This window comes from Somniosus microcephalus, chromosome 4 (assembly GCF_052327205.1).
Source record: "Somniosus microcephalus isolate GS21.2 chromosome 4, FLI_Smic_1.0, whole genome shotgun sequence".
In the NCBI taxonomy this organism is placed as follows: domain Eukaryota; kingdom Metazoa; phylum Chordata; class Chondrichthyes; order Squaliformes; family Somniosidae; genus Somniosus; species Somniosus microcephalus.
The window spans coordinates 153,922,674-153,949,226 of NC_140990.1; the positions used below are offsets into that span (position 1 = coordinate 153,922,674).

At 47.7% G+C, this 26,553-nt stretch overlaps 1 protein-coding gene across 19 annotated transcripts in view; it reads left to right on the forward strand.

The window, feature by feature from the left end:
• Nucleotides 1–26,553, forward strand: part of c4h21orf58 (chromosome 4 C21orf58 homolog) — a 139,406-nt gene that overhangs the window by 72,823 nt on the left and 40,030 nt on the right. For 17 of the 19 annotated variants that reach the window (XR_015078100.1, XM_085985334.1, XM_085985333.1 and 14 more), the window contains 3 exons: nucleotides 2,274–2,423; nucleotides 6,715–6,829; nucleotides 21,115–21,251. Coding sequence is in view for 18 of the 19 variants with exons in the window: in XM_085985334.1 (XP_085841460.1) it covers nucleotides 2,274–2,423; nucleotides 6,715–6,829; nucleotides 21,115–21,251 (402 nt within the window). In the remaining variant the exon portion in view is untranslated. The remainder of the gene's footprint in view (nucleotides 1–2,273; nucleotides 2,424–6,714; nucleotides 6,830–21,114; nucleotides 21,252–26,553) is intronic. The other 2 variants (XM_085985340.1, XM_085985347.1) reach the window with 1 other exon arrangement.

Genomic DNA, 26,553 nt, shown 5'->3' on the forward strand with positions numbered 1-26,553 from the left:
GGTATGTTGTCCTTCATAGCAAGAGGATTCGAGTACAGGAGCAAGGATGTCTTGCTTCAGTTGTACAGGCCTTGGTGAGACCACACCTTGAGTATTGTGTGCAGTTTTGGTCGCCTTATCTGAGAAAGGATGTTCTTGCCATGGAGGGAGTGCTGCGAAGATTCACCAGACTGATACCTGGGATGGCAGGAATGACGTATGAGGAGCGATTGGGTCGATTGAGCTTATACTCGCTGGAGTTTAGATGAATGAGAGGGGATCTCATTGAAACTTATAAAATTCTAACAGGACTAGAGAGACTAGATGCAGGAAGGATGTTCCCGATGGCGGGGGAGTCCAGAATCAGGGGTCACAGTCTAAGGATAAGGGGTAAGCCATTTAGGACAGAGATGAGGAGGAATTTCTTTACCCAGAGAGTGGTGAACCTGTGGAATTCTCTACCACAGAAGGCAGTTGAGGCCAATTCATTAAATATATTCAAGAAGGAGTTGGATATATTTCTTAAGGCTTAAGGGATCAAGGGATATGGGGAGAAGGCAGAGACAGGGTACTGAGTTTGGATGATCAGCCATGATCTCATTGAATGGCTCGAGGGGCCGAATGCCCTACTCCTGCTCCTATCTTCTATGTTTCTATGACTGGGCTGGGTGTGCTTTTGTCGTTTCCGAATGCGGTGCCTAGGTCGATGCAGGGTGGTCAGTCCCATTTTATTGTTATTATACTTTTCCATAGTGTTTTGGAACAACTGAGTGGCTTGCGAGGCCATTTCAGAGGGCAGTTAAGAGTCAACCACATTGGTGTGGGTCTGGAGTCACCAGACCAGGTAAGGACGGCAGATTTCCTTCCCTAAAGGACATTAGTGAACCAGATGGGTTTTTACAACAATCTGGTAGTTCCATGGTCACCATTACTGATATTGGCTTTTTTATTCCACATTTATTTAATTAACTGAATTTAAATTTCCCAGCTGCCGTGGTCTCACGTCTCCGGATCATTAGTCCAGGCCTCTGGATTACTAGTCCAGTAACATAACCACCATGCTACCGTACCCCTTTTAACTTTTGACTTTTAATAAACCTGATTCACATATTATAGTCACATGGTTTGATAGAATATCATTCGTCCGTTATCCAAAGGCTCAGAGAATGAAAAGGCTTGTGTCATTTCCAGTGAGCAACAAGAGTGTTTTGCTTGATGACAGATTACCAGGTATTCTATACTGCAGTTTATAGGGAGCTGGAGCACCCCCACGGGACTGATCCTCGGCCCTCAGTACAACCTGACAACTGTGAAGCCTCCTCCACCGCGTCATCTCCGTTCCTACCTGCCCCAAACACAATAGAGCTGTTATCTGCTTAAAAACTGAAACTGAGGATGAATATATAGCGGTATGGTTAAATCGCTACTGGTCATCTGTCTTTACAGGAGAAAGCAGGGGGATTCTGCCAGATATCTAGGGATGGAACCAGGAGGAACTAGGCAGTGTACAAATAATAATAGCACAATAGCAAATGGTCATAAACAGGTCAGATACTCTTAATGTTAACAAAGCAGGGCTCAGCAAATGGTTCAGTTGGTTGAGTGAGTGGTTGAGCTGTATAGAGTAGGAGGATTCCAGTTTCAAGTCCTGTTCTTTGTTGAGTTTAGCTAATCTTCTACAGCCTTAGCAGGAATCAGCAACTTCTGGTAAGTTCATAGAATGTTACAGCACAGAAGGAGGCCATTCGGCCCATTGTGCCTGTGCGGGCTCTTTGAAAGAGCTCTCCAATTAGTACCACTCCCCCGCTCTTTCCCCATAGCTCTGCAAATTTTTCCCCATTCAAGTACTTATCCAATTACCTTTTGACAGTTACTATTGAATCTGCTTCCACCTCCCTTTCAGGCAGCTCATTCCAAGTTGGGGAAAGAAAATGATTAAAACAAAAGAGAAGACTTATGTAGATATCCCTTTCAGGATGTAATTCTTGGGCTGTGTTACCGACAGCCCTGCAGCCTGCAGGTACATTCCAGCCTGCAAGATCTGAAAGCAGTGCTTGATTGCTGGCCAAGCTAGGTGGGCTATTGTTTTAGGATTTTGGACAATGATTAGCAACCACAGCACACTGAATACGCCCGGAACCACAGCACACATTTTTCTGCCTGCTAACCTCCAAGTTTCTAAACATGACCAGTTGAAAGTGTAAAATGGTGAGGAACAGAGATTGAAGGAGCAGAAGGATTGAAGCATGCGAAACAGGCTCGACCATTGTGATAATCCAAGGTTATATTTTCAGGAACAGCACATGTTGGATGAGTGGTCCCGGCCCCACACATGGGGAGGGACTCGGAGGCGGTACTCACGCCTGGAGCCCATTCAGCAGGCACCACCAATTCACGTCTACCAGCAGCCCCCACCAGAGCCACCCCGGATTATCCAGCACACGGTAAGGAACAAGACCAGGCAGTGGAAATTAGCCCAAGATTCAAATACAGGCTGGATTCTGTTTATAGAAATTTCAGTTAAGAAGACAGGAACTTGCTATCAGGAATTCCCCTTTATCTATAACAAACTAATCTGGGATACACAGCTCCCAAACCACACGCTTGAAGTGGACAAACCTGTGAAGATTACAAATCGTTGCAAGATATGTTTGACTACCCTCAAACAATCCCAGTTTCACTGCAGTCACTATATTAGAGCTAAAGAAACAGGGAGGATGGGTGGTACGCTAGGACGTGAGTTCAAATCAAGGCCAGGCGAAAGGGATGGAAGTCTCCTCTCTCTTCTTGGCTGTAAGAGCCCTATGTGAAATGAGCTTGGGCAGTGTCAATCTAGTTCCAGGGTGTTAAGTCTGTGAGTTGTTCAAGTAATTAATACTCAGACTTAATCAGTAACAATAAAACAGGTCTTTACTGGTTGGAGGTAGGGACTATTCTGAATACAAGATTACTGCACAGTGCTTATATACCGGTGTGTTCACCCCCGGTATTACGTCTACAGCAGCCTGAGAAAGTAGTACATCTCTTAAGGTGGAACAGGCTTAAGCTCTCTTAAGGTGGAACAGGTTACATACACAACACTCCTCCCTTCTTAGCTTTATAGTCATCCCCCCCATTTAACATAACGTAATAACATATATACATATATAACTTCATGTTTAACGTAACATATCACAGATTCAGTCTCTGCGGAAAACAGTTCACAGATTCAATCTCTGTGGTGTAGTCGGTTCACGTTACTCATTCAATAGTCCTTTCATGGATTTAACAGCTTGAACTTCCGAACTGATTTGGCTCCGTTCGGAGGGACCACGTGTGTGATCTGGTAGAGGTGATAATGGTTCAGATGGGTCATCTTCTGTTTTTACTTTTCCTTTTCTGCTTCTTGGAGACTCTCTGGGCTCCATTGTCAGCTGCCACAGCTGCCAGCTGCATGCGCAGTTCCTCCTTCTCTTCCTCCTTTTTTTGTAGTAGAGCCACCTTCTCCCGATGTTCCGTAGACTTTCGGTGCTCCTCCATGATTTCTGTATGGTGGGAGTCGAAGTTACAAGTTGGGCAGGACAGGACATAGTAATATTCGGAGTCGTCCGACAGGTCAGCGAGAGGGTCGTCTATTTCCTCCATACCCAGCTGGACGTTAGCCAGCTCTTGTTCCAAATCCAGACATCTTTCCTGAAGAGACTTCTTCATGTGTACCTCTGCCTCCAGCTTTTTCTGGGCTTTCAGCAAGTCGTTTACTAGTGACCTCATTTGTGATTTTAATACTTCAACTTCCTTTGGAGATTGATTGATCGGACTATGCAATCCCTCTACCGGAGCAGCTGTTTCAGCGGTCTGTTGTTCTACATTGACGTGAGTCAGCGTACTTTTGGCATCCAATGGCTGCTCTGTTGCAGTCGTTTCAGTCTGTGTCGTCACATCAGCCATCTCAATGACTTTTGAGAGCTCCGAACCCTTTTCCTTTGAAGATCGCAGCTCGTGTTCAAGTTTTTCCCATTTCAGAGTCTTGTCCCTCAGCATATGAAGGAGTTTGCTGACCGTTAACTCTTCTGACACCAGATTATGGCACGCACCTTCAGAACCTGAATCAGCTTTGATTCGTTCGGCCTCCTCGCGCAGATGGTTGGTGTGCTCCTGCTCCATTTTCTCCATCAGTTGCTTCTGTTGCCTTTCCAGATTCTCCCACTCTGTAACAAAGAACTTTTTTATTTCATTCATCTCTTGCTCAAAACGGCGAATCATTTGTTCTAATTGCTGTTGTAGTTTGAAATGGAGTTGAGTTCGAGCCCAGTGTCCCTCAAAAATGTGCATATCAGTAGACTTGACAGACTCAGAATTCTCTGTTAAACTATGTTGTTGTTGCTCAGTGGAATTCTGTGCTGAAACTTTGTCTTTTGCACATGGGTTGGTCTTACCATCATCAGTTCTAGAGTCTGGGCTGATTATCTGCACCGAGTTCTCACTCTTTATGGCTTTTAGCGAATGCCAGTCCATATTTATGTTTCTAAACCACTCCCGGCCTAGTAGTGGTGGACCTCCCTCCGGTAGCACATATAAGTCCATTATTTGACTTCCTTCGCCCTTGTTGGCCACTGCAACCTTTATTGTCCCGATGGGGTACACTCTCTGCCCCGTGTAGGTTGTCAATATAATCTCCGTATCCTGTAGGGGAATATGTTGGAATAACCTTCTGTAATCTTTCTTATTCATGACCGACAATGCCGATCCAGTGTCCAATTCCATTTTTACTTGGACTCCTTCTATCTGAAGAGTAACCCAAATTGTCTGGAGGTCTGCACCCTTACCATCGTTGAGTACCCTTAAGCTAGCCAGTTCAATACTGCTTAAGCCAGCCAGTTCATTACTGCTAGCGTCTGAATCGGACTCCTGTTCGGCCACCTTGTGTACTTTTGCATATTTTCCTTGCGGTGACTTCTTGTTGCTGGTCTTCTTCCCTGACCTGCATACTCTAGCTATATGTCCAAGCCTACCACAAGTTCTACATTCTTGGTTTTTAAACCAACACTGGTTCTGATCATGCGTTGTCTTTCCACAACGATAACATTTGCCAGAACTCACACCCAATTTGTGTGCACTGAGCCCCGGTGACCGTAGCTGCATTACTGCCGTGCCTCTCGCTGCGGCTTCGTGTGCTGCTGCCATAGTGACCGCCTTCTCAAGCGTCAGCTCATTCTCCTCGAGCAGTCGCTTTTGTGTATCCTGTTTAAATAAACCACACACAAATTTGTCTCGTAGTGCATCTGTCAGTCCCGTTCCAAACTGGCAATATTTCGCTAATTTACGCAATTCCAGCAAATATTCAGCATTGCTTTCATGCTGTAGCTGCCTTCTGTCGTAAAATTTAAATCGTTCCGCTAGCATCAGCGGCGTGGGGTTTAGATGATCTTTCAGGACAGTAACAATCTCATCGAACGTCTTATCCGCCGGTTCATCTGGTGATAACAGGTGTTTCAATTGCCCGTATGTCTTCGCACCCATTAAATTTAATAATGTTAGTGCTTTATCGGCCTCACGAATTTTATTTGCCTTACAATAATTTTTAACTCGTTCAACATATATGGCCCAATCTTCGATGTCACTATCAAAGTTGTTAATATTCCCGTGTTTAGGCATTGTAGTGCTTTATCAGATTTGCAATTTCTCAGATTTTTTTTTTTTTTTTACTGCTATCCAAGATGGCGGCTTCCCGCTCTTGCCGTCGTCCTCCGCCCACAAAATGGCGGTTTTCCCGCGCTTGGCGGTCTTCACCCGTCCCCCGACGCCGTCTCCCTTCAGCCCCCGAGTGCGGCCTTATCTTCGCCGCGATCGCCCGAGTGCGGCCCTTATCAGCGGATGCGATCGCTCTCGCGGCTCTCGGCCCTTATCAGGAGATGCGATCGCTCTGTTGAAACGCCTCCCGCTCGAAGCGGCTCTCGCACCCTATTCCTCCTGCTCCCCCAGCCCCGTTCGTGCAGCCAACGCGGTCGACTGCCTGTCGCGTCGCTGCCCGGCTCAGACAACGGCTTACCCACCACCAAGCTGGAGAAGAAGCTGACGGTCGCCGATGGAGGCTCCGAGGTCAGGATGTCTTCCAGTGGGGTGGAGAGGGTGGAAACCTCTCTGTAATGTCCTGGCTGTGGACGAAACTGCCGTGGAGTGACTGCCGCAGGGTCCGAATCAGACTCGTCGCCAGTGTTAAGTCTGTGAGTTGTTCAAGTAATTAATACTCAGACTTAATCAGTAACAATAAAACAGGTCTTTACTGGTTGGAGGTAGGGACTATTCTGAATACAAGATTACTGCACAGTGCTTATATACCGGTGTGTTCACCCCCGGTATTACGTCTACAGCAGCCTGAGAAAGTAGTACATCTCTTAAGGTGGAACAGGCTTAAGCTCTCTTAAGGTGGAACAGGTTACATACACAACACAGGGCCTATAGTTTTAATCAAGGACTTTCACTACTATTACAAATGCTGGGATGTCTCTGCTCCATACCATCCTATGGAGATATCCTGGCATAATGCATGCACACGAGGGAGGGATTGTGATCCTCAGGTAGGATATCACCTCCTCATGCGTGAGACTCTTGCTGAATGAAGGAGAGTTGGTAGGACTGCATTCCAGTTAAAAATGCAGAAATAAACACAGAAAATGCAAGTCGATTAATACTTTATTGTTACTCGGCTATTTCTGCATTCCCTTCATTCTTTGCTCCTCACTTCTCTCTCCCCAGCTCCCCCAGCAGCCTGCAACGATCATACAACAGTTACCACAGCAACAGCCACTCATCACGCAGATCCCACCTCCGCAGGCCCTACCACCAATCAGGTCAGGCAGCATCAAGGAGGGTAAGAAATCTTTCCAAATGTGCAGTTTTATTTAGCAGTTAAAGTCTTTTCAAGGAGGTATTGGTCCTGTGTTTATATCTGGGAGGCATGCCAAGTATATAAGATCCAGACTGTGCAATTCACAATCGGTTTCAGGAGGGACCCCGTGTTAGTTTTGATCAACAACCAGATGAGAAAAGTCCGTTTTCCGATTGCTGAGCTAATGAAATGCCGTGTGCATTAACAAGATGACCTGTGCCATGTGTAATCTGACCAGTTACACATATGTCACTCCGGTCTGGTTCTGCACTGAGCAGGAGATGTCCAACCTGGTTGTACGTAGCAATGTGTAACTTTCTAAGTATAGTTTCCTTCCTCCCCGCAAGGGGATGTTCCATTTTCTCTCTCCAAGCTCAACAGGTTATTTATGGGATGTGCCAGTGAGTGGTCTCCAAACTGAATAATACAGTTCAGCATCCTGCTACATCTAGAGATTCAAAATGGAGAGTGTCCATGGGGCAAGGGAGGTAATCTCACCGTTAACGCTTAGCTTGGCACACAGGTATACTTACTGCACGTACTGTTCGACATGTGGATGTATACACCTCTGCTGTCTACTTCTGGTTCTGGATTTTGAAAATTGGATAAAGTGAGTGGGGAATGCCTCTGATTAGCACTGTCACCTTTTGTACAGTCTGAAACTTGGCAGTACTTTTAAACCCTGCTGCACATGAACGCAAAATGGCCTTGTCTACGCAGTTTCATTAGCTGGTTTCAACCGTAACTCTAATTCCAACCCTAACACAGCACCTGCTCCGAGATTGGTGCAAAACTGAATAGTGTGTAAAAAAGGTCTGTTTGTCTTTTGTTGCATAATAGTTGAATGTTCTTTTGAATCTCTCTCCCTTACAAGGGTCTTACTATAGGGCATAAAACATTAAAGCAGATTGTCTGGGAATGGCACACAATCTGCCTTTCCAATGCAGTGCTCCAGATGGGGTCTAACCAGAGCTCTGTACAGCTGGAGCATAACTTCCACCCCTCTGTATTCCAGCCCTTGAGATAAAGGCCAACATTCCATTAGCCTTTTTAACAACTTTCTGTACCTGTCCACTAGTTTTTAGTGATTTGTGTACATGGACTCCTAAATCTCTCTGCTCCTAGTCCTAAGAAAATATGTTTTTTTTTTAAACTTAGCTTTTCTTGTGGCTAATTTTCCTCTGAAGGATCTGCCTGCTGGCAGCATTTGGTTTCACTGCCTTCCAAAGCCCTCCAGTGTCTGCCCCAAGTGCAGGTTATTTGATATGAAGCCACGACAGTGGAGCCTGACCCTGTCCTCTCTCACCACCACACACATGCACTTTCTAGCAGGGATAACTGCATCATGATATGGAAGTGGAAGCCTGGTTGATTCTTCTCATCCCTCGGTGATTTCAACCTCCATCTCAACTCACCTTGCCTCCTCTCCTCTGATATCATTACCCTACTGTGCTTCCTAAACCTCTCCCTCACTGTAAACCTCTCTGACCTCGCCATATTCATGGCTACCCCCTCAACCTTGCTATCTCCCATGGCCTCTCTACCCCAATGACCTTGATCACTAAAAAAGCATCTCTGACCACTTCTTTGTATCCTCCCACATTGCCCAGGCCCCTTCCAACCCCACTTCCTTCTGTGTCCGCCCCTGAAAATAACTGTTCCAAGTCACATAAAACTGCACTTTCAAACGCCCAGCTGTCCAGCCTTTGCCCTCCATTTACCACAATACTTCCACAGCTGTCAATTTGCTCAACCTTATCCCCAGTAAAACCCTTAGGGGGAAAAATTCGGTTGGTTAGCGCCCCATTAGTGCCTCCGGGGTCTCTAACGGGGCGCTAGGAACTTAGTGCCCGGGCGCGGTGATTTTAGCGCTGCTCGTGAAATTGACCAGTCGTTTTGTGGCGGCACTAAACGCTACCGCCACGATCTCTTGCGCCTGAAAATCATGATGTCAGTCGAGCGTGTAACGCCCCAGTAGCACCCTGGACTAGATATTGAGTGGCGCCCCCTGCCTTTCCGCCTGCCGCTAGCAACGACAGGTAGAGGGGAACGTTTTCAAGTCGGGAAGGGGCTGGGTGAGCGCTATTTTTAAAGGCGGGCACTTCCTGCCTTTTCTTGTCGGTAAAATTTTTGGAACATGCAGGCTGAGAGGGAGAGAGAGACGTCTGGGAACACGCATGTTGAGAGGGAGAGCGACGTCTGGGAACACGCATGTTGAGAGGGAGAGAGATGTCTGGGAACACGCATGTTGAGAGGGAGAGAGACGGCTGGAGAAATTCGATGCTGACCGAAGGAGTTTTGGATCCTGAGAACCACTTTGGAGGTTAACTTTTATTTCACCTTCCTTCTAAAGATATTTAGAAGCTTCGATGGGGGCTGCAGTAACTCGGTAACTCGGGGCATCATTGTCCAGCTTCACCTTCGGAGGCAGCAGAGGCGGGGGAGAGAGAGAGTGGCAAACGTGGCCAGAAGGAGGAGGGCCAACAGGCCTCTGCGCAGGAGACCTCACCCTCCCAGGGTATTCCAGGAGCAATTCTCCTACATTCATTTGTCCGAGGATCAGTGTTTCAGAAGGCTGCGCTTCAGCAAGGAGGTGGTCACTGAGCTCTGCCACCTCCTGCAACCAGATCTGCAGCCTCAGCTCAGGACCAGGACGTCTCTGTCGGTGTCAGTGGCTCTGAATTTTTATGCCAGCAGCTCCTTCCAGGCTTCTACTGGGGCCATAGCGAATATCTCCCAGTTCGCTGTGCATTGTTGCATCTGGGAGGTGACAAATGCACTGTATAAGAGGAGACGCCAGTACATCTCTTTCCCCATGACCCGGGACAAACCGCTTGAATGTGCCAGTGGCTTTGCGAGGATAGCGGGCTTCCCCATGGTTCAGGGCGCCATTGACTGTACCCACATGGCATTGCGGGCACTGCATGAAAATGCAGAGGTTTTCCGAAACCGCAAGTAGTTCCACTCTTTAAATGTCCAGTTGGTCTGTGACCACACACAGCTCATACTTGCCGTCAATGCCCACTATCCTGGCAGCAGTCACGATGCTTTCATCCTGCGCCAGACTGGTGTGTCAGACCTTTTCCAGGCACTGCATCACCCAAGTGGTTGGCTCCTCGGGGACAAGGGTTATCCACTCTGCACCTGGCTGATAACACTGCTCCGTAACCCCAACAGTCCTGCCAAGCTGCAATATAATAAGAGCCATAGCGCCACCAGGATCCTCATTGAGCAGACGATTGGCATCTTAAAACAATGGTTCTGGTGTCTGGACCACTCGGGAGCAGCCAGGCAATACTCTACCGAGCGGGTCTCCCCCTTTATTGTTGTGTGCTGCATGCTGCATAACATTGCAATCATGAGGACCCAGTCATTGCTACCAGGGATTGGTGTACCACCTGAGGAGGAGGAGGAGGAGGAAGAGGAAGATCAGCAGCACCAACGTGGGAGGGAGACGCACAATGTTGCCACTGCAAGGGCCGTCCGTGAACGGCTCATAAGACACTGATTCTAAGCCCTTACTGAGAAGATGGCTTCTGAGATGAAGAAGCACATCATCGCAAGAATCCCGCACCCCTTATTGCTGGGCAAAGCTGCAATGAGTCAAATGACCAAATATGTAAAGTTAGAATTAAAAAATGTATTTATATTACAAACTCTGTGTCATTTATTCAGTACAAACAATTAGAAACAAACCCAACAATTCATGAACTAACAAAACTCGTTCTCACAGCATGGAGATAAACGGCAAAACACGAAACAAATGTAATCACACAAACCTCGAACTTTCCCACAAACATTCCCCCCATTTATTTACAGATTCTACTGTTGGGCCTTTGAGGGTGACCTCCATCCCCTGCGTACTTCCCCACTTCCCGCCCTACTGCTCCTCTGTAATGCGGCCCCAGTGGCTGCAGCAAGGCTGGCAGAAGGCTGCTGAGTCTGGGAGTCAGAGACTGCAGATGGCCTTGAAGGACGCCCTCGACCAGCTCTGGGCCTGGAGGGCCTGGCTGCAGACTGTACCAACTCTGCCTGGACGGCAGCAGTCTGGGCTGGCTGGGTTACAGGCTGTGGCAAGTGCAATGGGGAAGTGGCAGTGGTGGGAGCAGGAATGCTGTCATCCTGAGAAAGGACAGCACCTTCCTGCTCGACCGACACACTGCCACTCCCCCGGGGCAGTATCTCAGCATCCAGAGCAATCTGCTCAAGCACAGATTGCTGACGTGCTGCGGTACCATCAGATCCCTGAGGGACAGTGGGTGACCCAGCGACGATGGCAGCAGTCAGTGCTTGCGTGACATCAATCTGAGACTGCATGAGAGCAATCTGAGACTTGATTGCAGCACTAAGCCGTTGCGTTGCATCGGCCTGTGCTGCAATGGATCCTGCCACCTCACCCATTACACGTGGCATGAGCTCTGGCGTCCCCACGGTCTCTCTGCAATTCCACCATCCTCTGCAATGAGGCAAGGATGGGTTCAAGGGTTTGCGCACAGATGACAGCCGTGCTAGCGGCGGACTCCTCCACGCTCCTAGCCAGAGCATCCATGCTTTCGGGCACCCTTGCCATTGCACCCATGAGCTCAGTGTACTTGCTCAAGGCCTGGGTATTCATGGCCACAATGTCGAGGTCCTCATCCGAGTCCTGTGCAGCAGAACTCGCGTGCCGACTCACCCTCCGGGGAGATGGCCCCTGAACTTCCCTTCCCCAATGGCGTTGCTGCAGCCCGCTGGGTCCAGGAGCTTCACCCTCATCAGACCCTTCCCCCCTGCTTCTCTCCAGGGAAGGTGTGGCCCCAGTGTTTGATTTGTCACCCTCGGGAGATGCAGGTGGTGAGGCTCCGGCTTCCTCTTCCTCCTCGTCTGGCGCATCGCTGCCACTGGCAGGTTGAGGGACAGGCTGGTCAGCTGATGGTTCACTATCTGAAAGCAGGGAGGTACAAGAGTGGCTTTAGCGTCAGGACAGGGGGGCAGTAAGGGAGCAAGGACTGGAGACAGTTGGGTTGAAAGTGTAAAAGACTGGTGTTGTGAGGGGCAAGTGGTATGAGAGAGGAGAGAAAGATGATGAACAAACCATTGCTGACCCCAAGGGGGTCGACATCTCCAGCGGAAACGGCACCTATTACCTGGCTGGCAATGATCCTCTGCACTCTCGCCTCCAAATCAGTCAGGGGGTGTAGGTCAGCCGGTCCTCCTCCCGTGCGTTACTGCTCCCACCTGTTATGAGAGAGCTTGGCCTGCAAGAAAAAGGACAACGTCTGAGTGACTGTGTTTGCCTGATGCGCCTCCCATAGTTGAATAGCCCTTAATGTATGCAGCCTTGTGTTTGCCTGATGTGCCTCCCATTGTTGAATAGCCCTTAATGTGTGCAAGGTGTGGGATGTGCATGTGTGTTTTATGAGATGGCCCTAGGTTATGGATGAGTGTTGGGCATTTGGGTTTTTAAACCCTCTGGGCACAGAGTGAAGTTGAGATGGAGGGATGTAGCGATATTGAAAAGCAGTCACTCACCCTGATGACCCGAGTGAGGTCGTTGAACTTCTTCCTACACTGAGTGTGACTCCTCGGCACCAGGCTCCTTGAGGACATGTGCTGAGCCACCTCCCTCCACACTCTTCGGTACTCCCAGGGCAATGGCCTCCTGCCACTCTCTGGGTACAGCACTGCCCGTTGCCGCTCGACAGCGCCAACCAGAGCCACCAAGGCCTGGTCGCTAAAGCAACGAGCTCTCTCCCTGGGCCTATCCATCAGTCCTCTCAGCACAATGGTGGTAGGTCTTTCCAGCACCAGAGTCAACGCTGCAATGAGAAGGGTGTGCCTGGCTAGCAAGATGGACCCTCCCCTTTAAGAACTGGCCGGTGCTAGTCTGTCTGGGTTCCATGCTAATTGACATCGCCTGAGGTCCAGTAGCGTTTTGAGCTGACGCCTCGCTCCCCGACGTTAGCACCTTAAGAGAGGTGTGTAGCGCTTGATTTACCACTCAAATCACGTTCAGGGGTGATAGAGATGAATTTTGCAGTCGGAGGCGATAATTAGCGCCGGGCGCTAAACTTTGCGCCCAGTCGATATTAGCGCTCCAACATGGGCGATACCCAATTTCTCCCCCTTACTCTCTCCCATCCTGGTTAATCTCCCGGCATCGTCCCCACCTTTGCTCCCTGAAGTCTAAGTGGTGCAGACTTGAGCATATTTGGTGTACAACTAGTTTAGATACATCAACAGATCTGGCTGGACCACATCAAGCTCTATCAGGCTTTGCTCTCCTATGCCAAAGATGCTCACTACTCCGGGATCAACCTGGAGTGCAAAGATAACCTTCAGCTTCCTTTCTCTGTTACCAACCTTCTTCTTAAACCCCTCTCCCCTGCTCCCTCCATCCTCATCTCCAAAATCCAGTGTGAGAAGCTCATGGACTTCTTTGTCACTAAGATTGAGACCATCCGTTCAGCTGTCTCTGCTTATTCCCTTGCTTCTCATAGCCCACCAAGCCAAATCACTCCCAAGGCCCCACCCTTCCCCAGCCCTAAATCTTTCTCTAGTTTGCCGACAATCTCCCTTCATGCCCTCTCTGAGCTCATCTTGCCCAAGAGACGCATGCCCTGCTCCCTTGACCTCATTCTCACTAAATTGCTGAGCACCAGCTTCCCTTCCTGGTCCCCACTTTAGCTGACATTGTAAATGGTCCCCTCTCCTTAGGTACTTTCCCATTGCTTTCAAAACTGTCATCACCCCCTCCTTAATAAACCCACCACACCCTCAACACCTCTGTCCTTGGAAATTATCACTCCATCTTTAACCTTCCTTTCATCTCCAAAATCCACGAACATATTGTCGCCTCCCAAATCCGTGCCCATCTTTCTTGCACAGTCAAGTTTGAATCTCTCTAACCAGGTTTCTGCCCCTCCCACAGCATTGAATTGGCCCTAATCAAAGTCACAAGTGAGATCCCCTGTGACCGTGATAAACTATCCCGCCTCATCCTTCTTGATCTGTCTGCAGCCTTTGACATGGTTGACCACATTATCCAGCTCCAACGCCTCTCCTCTGTTGTCCAACTCAGCACTTAGTTGGTTCCACTTTTACCTATCCAATCGTAGCCAGTGCATCTCCAGCAATGGCTACTCTTTCCGGTACCGCACCATTACCTCTGCAATTCCTTAAGGACTTATCCTTGGCTCCCTCCTCTTCCTCGACTACATGCTACCCCTTGGTGACATCATCCTACGACGTAGCATCAGGTTCCACATGTACGCTGACGACACCCAGCGCCACCTCTCCATCACCTCCCTTGAATCCTCCGCTGCCTTTGTGCTGTCAAGACTGCTTCCATGAGCCACAATTTCCTGCAGTTGAACATTGGGAAGACTAAAGCCATTGTCTTCGCCCCCGCAACAAAGTTTATACCCTCGCCCTTGATTCCATCCCCCTGCCTGGCCATTGTCACAGGTTGAACCAGGCTGTTTGCAATTTGACCCTGAGCTGAGCTTCCGACCCCATTTCCTCTCCGTCACCATGACCATCTACTTCTACCTCCATAACATCTCCCATCTCTGCCTTTGCCTCAGCCTATCTGCTGTTGAAACCCTCATCCATGCCATTGTTACCTCCACACTCGACTATTCCAATGCTCTCCGGGATGGCCTCCCATCCTCTACCCTCCATGAGCTTCAGCTCATCCAAAACCCTGAATCCTATCCCATACCTAGTCCATTTCACCCATCATTGCTGACCCACATTGGCTCCCGGTCCCTGAACGACTCAAATTTAAAATTCTCATCTTCATGTTTAAATCCCTCAATGGCTTCCCCCCTCCCTATCTTTGTAACCTGCTCCAGCCCTACAACCCACCAAGATCTCTGTGTTCCTTGGTGTTTTTCCACATTAAAGGCACTATATATTGTTTACTTACACTCCAAATTTTGGTCCCTTACACAGGGACTACGTCAGTTTTGCTCCCCCAAAATCTTGGAGTTTGGGCCTCAGTAGGTGGAAAAAAACTTTTAATTTATAGACTGAAGTGTGAGTGATTTTCCTCATGGGCTTCTCCCACTTCTCTGCTGTAACTCCGGTGCAAGCCCCATTTTTGCAGGTAAACAGGGGTTCAGCCGGAGTTACAGTGACGGAGTGGGAGAAGCCCGGAGAAAATTTACCCCATGTGTCGAATTTATATTTTAGAAATTTCTGCACACAGAATAGACTGTCCGATTGAAAAACAACTTGCATTTATATCGCGCCTTTAACGTAATAAAATGTCTCAAGGCGCTTCACAGGAGCGTTATCAGCCAAAATTTGACAAAAGCAGATGAGTGGACACTCTAGTCAGAGCTCCAACACACAATATAGCCCTTAATCCTAGAATCATGGGATGGTACAGCACAGGAGGAGGCTGTTCGGCTCATCGTGCCTGTGTAAGCTCTTTGAAAAAGCCATTGTGACATCAGTGCCGACCTATATGGCTGCTGTTTTACAAGCTCCTCCCCAACTGGTATTTTAATGTTGTATTTAATGTATTTAATATTGTATTTTAATATATCGTACTGTTAGTTTTTAGTATCCTACTGTTTAGTATTTAGTACTCTAGTTTTAGTATTAGTAATTTAGTTTTTTTTTAAATATTCTACTGTTTAACTGACCTGCATGGCTGCTGTTTTATGAGCTCCCCAACTGGTATTTCAATGTTGTATTTAATGTATTTAATGTTGTATTTTAATATATCGTACTGTTAGTTTTTTTAGTATTCTACTGTTTAGTATTTAGCATTCTAGTTTTAGTATTAGTAGTTTAGTTGTTTTTTTTAAAATATTCTACTGCTCATGAGGGTAGCCGCTGTTTTACGAGCTCGTCCACAACTTTCCACTTTATTTATTACTAGCTGGGGAGCCCCGCGTTGCGAGGGCAATTTTGGGGCGTTTGGTCTCCCTGCCCCTGTGTGTCCCCCCTCTCCCTGTCATGTCCTATCCCTCCCCTCTCTCCCTCCCCTCCCTCCCCTCCCCTCCCTTCCCTCCCTCCCCTTCCCTCCCCTCCCCTCCCTCCCCTTCCTCCCTCTCCCCTCCCCCGCTCCCCCACTCCCCTACTCCCCTACTCCCCTCCCCCACTCCCCTCTGTCCCTCTCTCCAGCCCCTCCCCCTGCCTAGCGCCTGAGGTCCGGTGCCGTTGCTGAGGTCCCCCGCGTATCGCGCGGCTGATGGACGGCCGCTGCGGGCGGGCGGACGGGCAGCGCATGCGCGGTGAGTGCGGGCGGCGCATGCGCGGTCAGTGCGAGCGGCCCGCGGGAGCCGGCAAGGCCGGTAGCGAGCGGGAAACTTCGGGCGGCGCGCCCGCGCTCCGTCCGCGACACCTGAGAGGGGGAAGTAGAGAGAGACAGAGAGGGAAGAGGAGAAGAGGAGAGAGGGAAGAGGAGAAGGAGAGAGAGAGAGGGAAGAAAGAGAGAGAGAGAGATAAATTTTTTCAGCTTCAGGCCCCGAGTCCCCCCTGCGCGAGGGTGAGGAGGAGGAGGGGGGGGGGTGTTGCTAAACACAATATAAAACTCAAATAAATTGTTAATTAATTGCCTAACACATAATTGAAATATTTACCTTAGTTCCCTAACACACAGAAAGTGTGGGGGAAAAAATCGTGGAAAATCAAGATGGCGGCCACTCACCTCGGTTCAGAAGGATAAGGCCCGCCCACACACGCACCGATTGGTCGACCGGTCAGGTCACCGAAGCGTAGGATTGGTCAATCGTCGAGTCACTCGACACTCAACTGTAGGAAGACCTCGACGTCACACGGTCGCTAATGAGATGCTAATGAGCGGAACGCTGAACGTTTTTGGGATACCGCGGGCGGGATTTTTGTCCGGCCGAAACGTAAATACGCCTATGACCAGTCCGGAATCGCAAGCTTTCTTTTGAGGCGACACGCGCGTCGGTACGCTCTGTAACTTCCAAACGTATAGAGACCAGGCGGACAGACAGACAGACAGAAGAGCCGCTTTATATATATAGATTTTATTGTTATTATTAAACAATTTTGCAAGTACTGTTTCTTCACTTATCCGCTACGACCGTCAATCACTTCTGGACATAAGATCGTCCGGAGATATAGGACCTACCCCCGATTTTTCGAACTGGGATTCTGCTGCTACTACCATCTACCCTCCCACCTGCTTACCTGACTTCATTCCTGTGACCAGGAAGCGACGACGGCGCAGGCAGGGCAGACGAGCAGATGCATTAGTGAAGCTGAGGCGACGTGAACACCACCCCCCCCTTTCCGAGTATTCTCCTGGCGAATGTGCAGTCACTGGACAATAAGCTGGACGAACTCAGAGGGAGGCTCACCTTCCAGCGAGACATTAAGAACTGCAATGTCTTGATTTTTACTGAGACTTGGCTTGATCCTTCGACACCAGCTTCGGCCATTCAACCAGAGGGATTCAACATTCACCGGCTAGACCGAACAAAGGACTCGGGGAAGAATAGAGGGGGTGGAGTATGTTTCATGATCAACAATTCTTGGTGTTCCAACGTGGAACTACTTACATCTTCTTGTTCACCCGATCTTGAACACCTGATGATCAAATGCCGACCCTTCTACCTCCCGAGAGAGTTCTCATCCGTGATCATTTCAGCGGTGTATATTCCACCACAGGCCGACGCAAATAGGGCACTAAACGAGCTGTATGGGATCATTAGCAGGCTTGAAACTTCCCATCCAGAGGCTGCATTCATCGTGGCTGGCGATTTCAATAAAGCCAATCTGAAGAAAGTACTGCCTAAATACCATCAGCATATCACCTGCCCAACGCGAGCCAAGAACACACTAGATCACGTTTACACTCCATTCCGGGATGGATACAAGGCCCCCCCCCACCCTCCCTTCGGCAAATCAGATCACGACTCCATCCTGCTGCTACCCACCTATAGGCAGAAACTGAAACAGGAAAAGCCTGTGATGAGATCTCTACAACGCTGGTCGGATCAATCAGACACGATGTTACAAGACTGTTTTGATTCCACTGACTGGGATATGTTCCGGAATGCCTCGGACAATGACATCAACACATATACAGATTCAGTCATTAGTTTCATAAACAAGTGCATAGACGACGTTGTTCCGAGGACTGTTGTACGAACATTTCCCAACTAGAAACCATGGGGAAATGGCGATATCCGTGCTATGCTAAAAGCACGGTCCATCGCATTCAACTCTGGGGACATGGATGAGTACAAGAAATCAAGGTACGACCTCAGAAAAACCATCAAAAATGCAAAAAGACAATACACGGACAAAGTGGAGTCACACTATCATAGCTCAGATTCGCGAAGGATGTGGAGTGGACTACAATCAATTACAGACTATAAAGGGAAACCCAACTGTGTCATGCCCAGCAATGCCTCTCTCCCGGATGAGCTTAACACTTTTTACACACGGTTTGAGGCCAACAACAACTGGCCTGTTACAAGGGCGCCCGCGGCTCAGGACGACCGGGTCTTCTCAATCTCCGTGGCTGACGTGAGCAAGACCTTTAAGAGAGTGAACACCCACAAAGCACCCGGTCCAGGTGGAATCCCTGGGCGTGTCCTTAGAGCATGCGCTGACCAGCTGGCAGCCGTGTTTACGGATATATTCAACCGTTCACTGTACCAGTCTGTAGTCCCCACCCGCTTCAAGATGACATCAGTTATTCCAGTCCCCGAAAAAACAAAAGTAACCTGTTTAAACGACTACCGCCCCATAGAACTCACTTCTGTCATCATGAAGTGCTTTGAGAGGCTGGTCAAAACCCACATCAACTCATTACTACCTGACACACTGGACTCACTCCAATTTGCCTACCGCCCAAACCGATCTAGGGATGATGCCATCGCCACTGTACTGCACACTGTCTTATCACACCTAGATAAGAGGAACACCTATGTGAGAATGTTGTTCATTGATTATAGTTCAGCATTCAATACCATTATCCCCTCCAAGCTTGTCAACAAGCTCAGTGAGCTAGGACTTAACACCTCCCTATGCAACTGGATCCTGGACTTCCTGACGGGAAGACCCCAGGTGGTGAAAATAGGCAGAAACACCTCCTCCACACTGATCCTGAACACGGGAGCTCCCCAGGGTTGTGTGCTCAGCCCCCTTCTGCACTCCCTGTTTACTCACGATTGTGTGGCCACGCACAACTTCAACTCCATCATCAAGTTTGCTGATGACACTACCGTTGTAGGCCTGATCACAGATGGCGACGAGACAGGCTACAGGGAGGAGGTAAGAGCCCTAGGAGAATGGTGCAAGTACAACAAACTCTCCCTCAACATCAGCAAAACAAAGGAGATGATCGTGGACTACAGGAAGCGGCAGGGGGAGGGACACACCCCAATCTACATCGAAGGGGCTGAGGTGGAGAGGGTCAGCAGCTTCAAATTCCTGGGTGTATTCATTACGGAGGACTTAACGTGGTCCCATCACATCGACATTGTAACCAAGAAGGCATGCCAACGCCTGTTCTTCCTCAGGAGACTGAAGAAATTTGGAATGGCCCCCCAGATTCTCACCAACTTCTACCGGTGCACCACCGAGAGTATCCTGTCCGGCTGCATCACTACCTGGTATGGCAACTGCACCGCCACAGACCGCAAGGCTCTACAGATGGTAGTGAAAGCTGCACAACACACTATAGGAATTAAACTACCTGCTGTGCAGGATATCTACCCCGAGAGGTGCCGGGGGAAGGCCCTGAGAATCATTAAAGACGCGAGTCACCCCAGCCACAACCTCTTCGCCCTGCTCCCGTCCGGTAAGAGATACCGAAGCATACGGTCTCGTACCAACAGGTTTCGAAACAGCTTCTACCTCCAGGCCATAAGACTCATGAACGATTAATTTATTATTATTTATTACTGTTTTATTTATTATTACTGTCTTTCTATTAGTACTTTTGTCATTGTTATGCCATATTTATTCCAATGTTGGGAGGACTCGTAAAAATCAACATTTCATTGTGCAGTACACACGTCTGCTGCATATATGACAAATAAAATTGAATTGAATTGAATTGAATTGAATCTAACTGGTCCCTCTCCCCTGCTCTTTCCCCAGGGCCCTGAAAATTTTACCCCTTCAAGTATTTGTTCAATTCCCTTTTGAAAGTTATTATTGAATCTGCTTCCACCACCCTTTCAGACAGTGCATTCCAGATCACAACAAAAAAAAATCTCATCTCGCCTCTGGTTCTTTTTCTAATGACATTATATCTGTGTCCTCTGGTTACCGACCCTTCTGCCAGTGGAAACAGTTTCTCCTTATTTACTCTATCAAAACTGTTCATTATTTTGAACACCTCTATTAAATCTCCTCTTAGAGCAGAGAAGGTTAAGAACAACCCCAGCTTCTCCAGTCCCTCCACATAACTGAAGTACCTCATCTCTGGTACCATTCTAGTAAATCTGCTCTGCACCCTCTCCAAGGCCTTGACCTCCTAAAGTGTGGTGCCCAGAATTGGATACAATAACCCAGCTGGGGCCTAACTAGTGTTTTATAAAGGTTTAGCATAACTTCCTTGCTTTTGTACTCGTTTCCTCTATTTATAAAGCTGAGGATCCTGTATGCTTTTTTAACAGCCTTTTCAACTTGTCCTGCCACCTTCAAAGCTTTGTGTACTTACACCCCCAGGTCTCTCTGTTCCTGCACCCCCTTAAAATTGTCCCATTTAGTTTATATTGCCTCTCCTCATTCTTCCTATCAAAATGTATCACTTCACACTTCTCTGTGGTAAATTGCATCCGCCACGTGTCTGTGCATTTCACCAGTCTGTCTCTGTCCTCCTGAAGTCTGTTACTATCCTCCTCATTGTTTACTACATTTCCGAGTTTGGTATTATCTGCAAACTTTGAAATTATGCCCTGTGTACCCAAGTCCAGGTCATTAATATATAGCAAAAAGAGCAGTGATCTTAATACTGACCCCTGGGGACACCACTGTATTCTTCCCTCCAGTCTGAAAAACAATTGTTCACCACTACTCTCTGCTTTCTGTCCCTTGGCCACTTTCATATCCACGCTGCCACTGCCCATTAAGTAGCACTTTCTGCAAATGTGATCAGAACCTCACCTGGCCTTGTTGTGCAGCAAAGGTCTACAACGTTGGTAATATGAAGGTGTTTGGCACACGTCAGGAGAAAGTCTTTACAATGTTTAGCTGGAAGGGGAAGGGGTTGCTTTATGCGAAATGTACCCTCCAACACTTAGCTTCTTGTTTGATATAACCTTTTATTAATTTGTTCACAGATATGGTTGAGCTGATGTTAATGCAAAATGCCCAGATGCATCAGATAATTATGCATAATATGATGTTGAAGGCACTGCCTCCAATGGCATTCTCCCAGCCTGGCGGTTCTGCCAGTCCTGTGGTCTCTCAGGGACAGGTAAGAACATTCTGCTGACAAACCAGTTTGTCTTCAATCTCATTTCCTCTCCTCTCTGGGCTGTGGACCTACCTCAGTACTGACCACTAATCATCCATGGGATCATCTGTGCAATGGAACTCCCTCAGTACAGACCACCTCTCATCCACAGGATCGCTTGGGCTGTGGACCTACCTCATTACTCACCACCTATCGTCCATGGGATCACCTGTGACATGGATACCCTCAGTGCTGATCACTTATCATCCACGGGATCGCTTGTGCCATGGACCTCCCTCAGTGCTGACCACCTGTCATCCATGGGGCAGCTTGGGCTGTGGACCTCCCTCAGAACTGACCATCAATCATCCAGGATGGCCTGTGCCATGGATTTCCTGCATTATATCTAGAATCCAGGATTGTGGATGTCCCCATTATTGAACACCAACTCATGCCATGACTTTATAAAATATCATAGTTACTGAAAATGATAAGTGGGTAGGACATTCCTGAAGTTTTTTCAGCCAACTCTGCCAACTTGTTTGCCCCAGTGAAAGTTAAGTACAGATCATGAAAAGTTCTAACAGAAGGGAGCTTGGTACCATTATAGATGGCCACCGTCATTATGAATCTACACTGAAGGCAACACACGTGTCTTCAAACTGTCCAATTCTGACTATATCTTGCAGTCACTGTCTATCTCTTAGATGGGAATTAACCATTGTGTAGAAGGTGTTGTCATAAACAGAAAGGAGAATGTTGCCTGATGATAATTCAATAGTAGCCTTCAAAAGGGAATTGGATAAATACTTGAAGGAGAAAAAATTGCAAGGATTTTGGGAAAGAGCAGGGGAGTGGGGCTAACTGGATTGCTCTTCGAGAGAGCCGGCACAGACCCAATGGGCCGAATGGCCTCCTTCTGTGCTGTACAATTCTATGACATCCACCACATTGTTGATGGAAATCAGGCATTCAGGGGAAAAACCATACTTTGCAGATGGGCCCTTCTGAATGTGCATTTGTCATTGCTGTCGCTCATCCTATTCAACAACATCTATGCCACAAGAGGCCGGATGCCATGCGTTGTTGAAGGATCTGGAGCTGCCAATGGCAACTGCTCTACTGAATGCCAAGCATCAAGAATTCCTCCATCTCCTCAAACCATCAGGTTGAAACCATCACCAGTTTGCTCTGAAGCCAATATGGTGACCAGTTAGGGTATGGTAGCATAGTGGTTATAATTACTGGACTAGTAATCCAGAGGCCTCAGACTAATGATCTGGATATATGAGTTCAAATCCCACCATGAAAGCTGGGGAATTTAAATTCAGTTAAATTAATTTGGAATTAAAAACTAATATCAATAATGATGACCATGAAACTAGTAGATTGTTGTAAAAACCCATCTGGTTCACTGATGTCCTTCAGGGAAGAAAATCTGCTGTCCTTACCTGGTCTGGCCTATATGTGACTTCAGACCCACAGCAATGTGGTTGACTCTTAACTGCCCTCTGAAATGGCCTAGCAAGACACTCAGTTGTATTCAAGGTGACTCACCACCACCTTCTCAAGGGTAATCAGGGATGTGAATGAATAAAAAAAAGTTAAGAGGTTAGACATGTGACTTTTTTCCCCCCACCTTTTCAAAGTTTGTTGAAAAATTCTCAACAACTTTTCTCCCTCTCCTCCTTTCAGGGGTACTGGTTATCCACTGACACCTCATTATTCAAGTGCAGGCATTGGCAGAGAGTGTCAGCCATTGGACTGTAAGGGGCACCACAGCCAGTCCCGATCCTGTCCTGATCCAATATCTACAAACACAAGCGTTTTTAGCAGGGGTCCGTGGATAGGGATCGGGAGTGGGAATCCTGGTGATTTTCCCCACCTAAATTAGCGGCTCTAAGGTCAACTAAAGTGGCCCTGCTGCTGCCCCAGCTGAGACCACTTTGGGAATTTCCTCATCAGCTGTTCACTACACAACTTGCTGAGACTTGGGGAACAGGGGTCCTTTTTCTAAAGAGGAATTATAATAGCACTGGGACTGATATTGGAAGGTGATTTGGCTGTCTTTTAATCTTTTTAGTCTCTGAAAGTCATGCAGGTTGGAGATGATCTTGGGCTTCTACCCCTGGCAATCTCAAAGTGATGACAAGACTTTTCTTATTTGGTGTGGAGATGGGCTTCCCTGACCTCCCTGGTCACCTGCTGTTCCCAATGGACTGAGGCGTTTCAAAATGCTGTAGCACATCTCTGTTTGAGCTAGGGCTGTGAGCTGATGGCAATTCTTAGCTGCTTGGTGATCGCTGACATTCAGCAGCACTAAACCTGGCCTGCTTGGTCTCAGCCCAAACAATGTCTGACTGAAGGCTGACAGATGGGGCCGCCAGTCTGCAACATAAATAACCTGTTGTGCAGCCATATCCTGTGCTTTGTATTTTCTATCAAGGTAACATTAAGAGGATGCTTGGTAAGCGGTAGTCAGATGTGCCAACTTGTACTTTGATTAGGGATAACCAGTTACAGGAAACTTTGTTATATCTGGCACCGACGGGACTGAGCTGTTGCCGATCTATCAAAATTGCCGGACATACAAAGTTAATGTTGAAGCATACGGAGGTTTTCATCTCCGTATCTGACAACAAATACTGTTGCTTAGCAACAGCTTGTAAACAGTCGGCCCGTACCTTGGAAGCATCTCTGTAGCTTAGCAACAGCTTCAGAGAGACTTTCCAGAGCCCGACTGTTGAAAACAAAGCCACGAGAAGAAAAAAAAACAAACAAAACGGCTCTTGATTTCTGCCGGTAGATTGAGGTTTCCGGACATACAACCTCCCGGATAAACCAAAGTTTCCTGTAGTTGCAGTTACTGTTACAAGGTCCTACTGTCTCAGAGCCTCCTTTTCCTTACAAACAGTAGTCCTTGAACAATCCAAGTTCCAAACACCTTTTAATTCACATAACACAAAGCAACACCACACGGTACATCTCCCAGCCTCTTTCTGGAACTACTTCTCTTGAACCTCCCCTTTCATGCTCAGATGGCTGGGGAACGTCTCCAGGTGCAATTATCTTTAAAGGGGACGTTCTTAAAGGGGCCATACCCTTCCTCTGGGACCAGGGTCCTCATCAGCCTATGGCTGACATATCAGCCCTCAATCACCCTGCTATTCTGGCTGGAGGACAAACAAGCTGGGTAAATCCAGTAGCAATGGAGAAGAGAATGGTTCACACCCCGGGTGATCGGTCATTTTGTTTGCTAGCTAATCCTCATGGTGGGGAATGGTGCAGCATTGGGGTACCTGGGACTGTGTAGTGGTATTTGACAGGTACATGGTCAGCAATCATGAAAAATCTGTGGATGGTAAACTGAGCAGAAATAGTCCTCAAGGAGATGAAAATCTTTTTGGGCAGCAAAGAACTTTGAAGGTATTCGATTTCCAATTCCTAGCTGTCATCTCCAGAATTGAGCTATCTCCTGTTGCAGTCAGAATTCAGGAGACGCCTCATCTTGTTTGGCCATGTACTTTGTCTCCTGCCCATGAAACCTTGTCTCTTAGTGGCTTATCAAAGAGTCACCTAAACCTCCAATAGAGCCACTGAGAACCTGACCCAGCCGTGTCGCGTTCCATGGACTTTGACCTGCTGGTAGATCATAGAAATTTACAGCACAGAAGGAGGCCATTTGACCCATCGTGTCTGTGCCGGCCAAAAAAGAGCTATCCAGCCACTTTCCAGCTCTTGGTCCGTAGCCTTGTAGGTTACGGCACTTCAGGTGCATATCAAAGCAGTTTTTCAATGCGATGAGCATTTTTGCCTCTACCACCCTTTCATGCAGTGAGTTCCAGACCTCCACCACCGTCTGGGTGAAAAAAATTCTCCTCAAATCCCCTCTAATTCTTCTACCAATTACTTTGAATCTATGCCCCCTGGTTACTGCTAAGGGAAACAGGTCATTCCTATCCACTCTATCTAGGCCCCTCATAATAATTTTATACACCTCAATCAAGTCTCCCCTCAGCCTCCTCTGTTCCAAAGAAAACAACCCCAGCCTATCCAAACTTTCCTCATAACTAAAATTCTCCAGTCCTGGCAACATTCTCGTAAATTTCCTCTGCACCCTCTCTAGTGCGATCACATCTTTCATGTAATGTGGTGACCACAGTACTCTAGCTGCGGCCTAACTAGTGTTTTATACAGTTCAAGCATAACCTCCCTGCTTTTATATTGTATTCTATGTCTCAGCTAATAAAATAAAGTATCCCGCATGCCTTCTTAACATCTTATCTGTGGCCACATGGAGATCGCATAGGTCTGTAACTGTCTGTCTAACTCATGGGGATAGAGCGGGAAAGTGGAGTTGAGGTCGAAGATCAGCCATGATCTTATTGAATTGCGAAGCAGGCTCGAGAGGCTGTATGGCCAACTCCTGCTTCTATTTCTTCTATTCTTATATTCTCAACTGTGGAAGATTGCCAACTCCTGTGTGGAATATAGGTCAACTTCACCATCATCTGTGCTGCTGAAAGATCATAGCCAGGGCTGGACTGAACTTCACTCACTCCCAAGTTCACCAAGAATAACTGACCAATATCTGGTCTGTCAGAAGCAGTAACCAAGTCCATAATTTTTGTGTCTGCAATTTGTAGCATTTCTCATCAGATTTTCAGTGTAGTGTCTGTAAAAATCTGTGGGGTTGTGATGAAGCGCATGTGTTTTTTGGTAGCCTGTCCTCTCAGTGAGATTCTGCTGAACTCAGACTACCCCATTACAGTGCTGGTGCTATTCAAACTTGGTAGATCCTGTAAAGTGCCACTTTGGGAGAATTTGAGCCACAGGAATTTTAAACCTCATGCATTTAACCCATAAATGTTACAAATACCAGAAATGATAGCTATCCATTTAATATCTCGTAACATGACTGGGTGGAAGATCCCATTCGTACCCCAGAAGAAATTGATCTGTCTCACGTAAGTGTTCAGCATCACGTGGTGATGCGCTATCAATTACAGAGAAAGACTGGAAGTTAAGAGAGTAACAAACAGGCTTTTATTAGCTAAAGAACGAAGGCATACCTCTAGTGGTCGACCGGTCCTGAAGGCCTGGGGAACTGCAGAGCAGCCGCCTTTATACCAGGGCATATGGGTGGAGCCAGGGGCGGAGCCAGCTGAGGCATGCACAGACAGGTACAACAATGGGCAAGAGTGAACAACAGTGAAGTGAACAACAGTGAAGTGAACAACAGTGGTTTACCACACATGGATAGCCAGGTTTAGAGGCATAGGCTGAACAACACAGTGATACGCCTCTGTCATGAGCTGAGGGG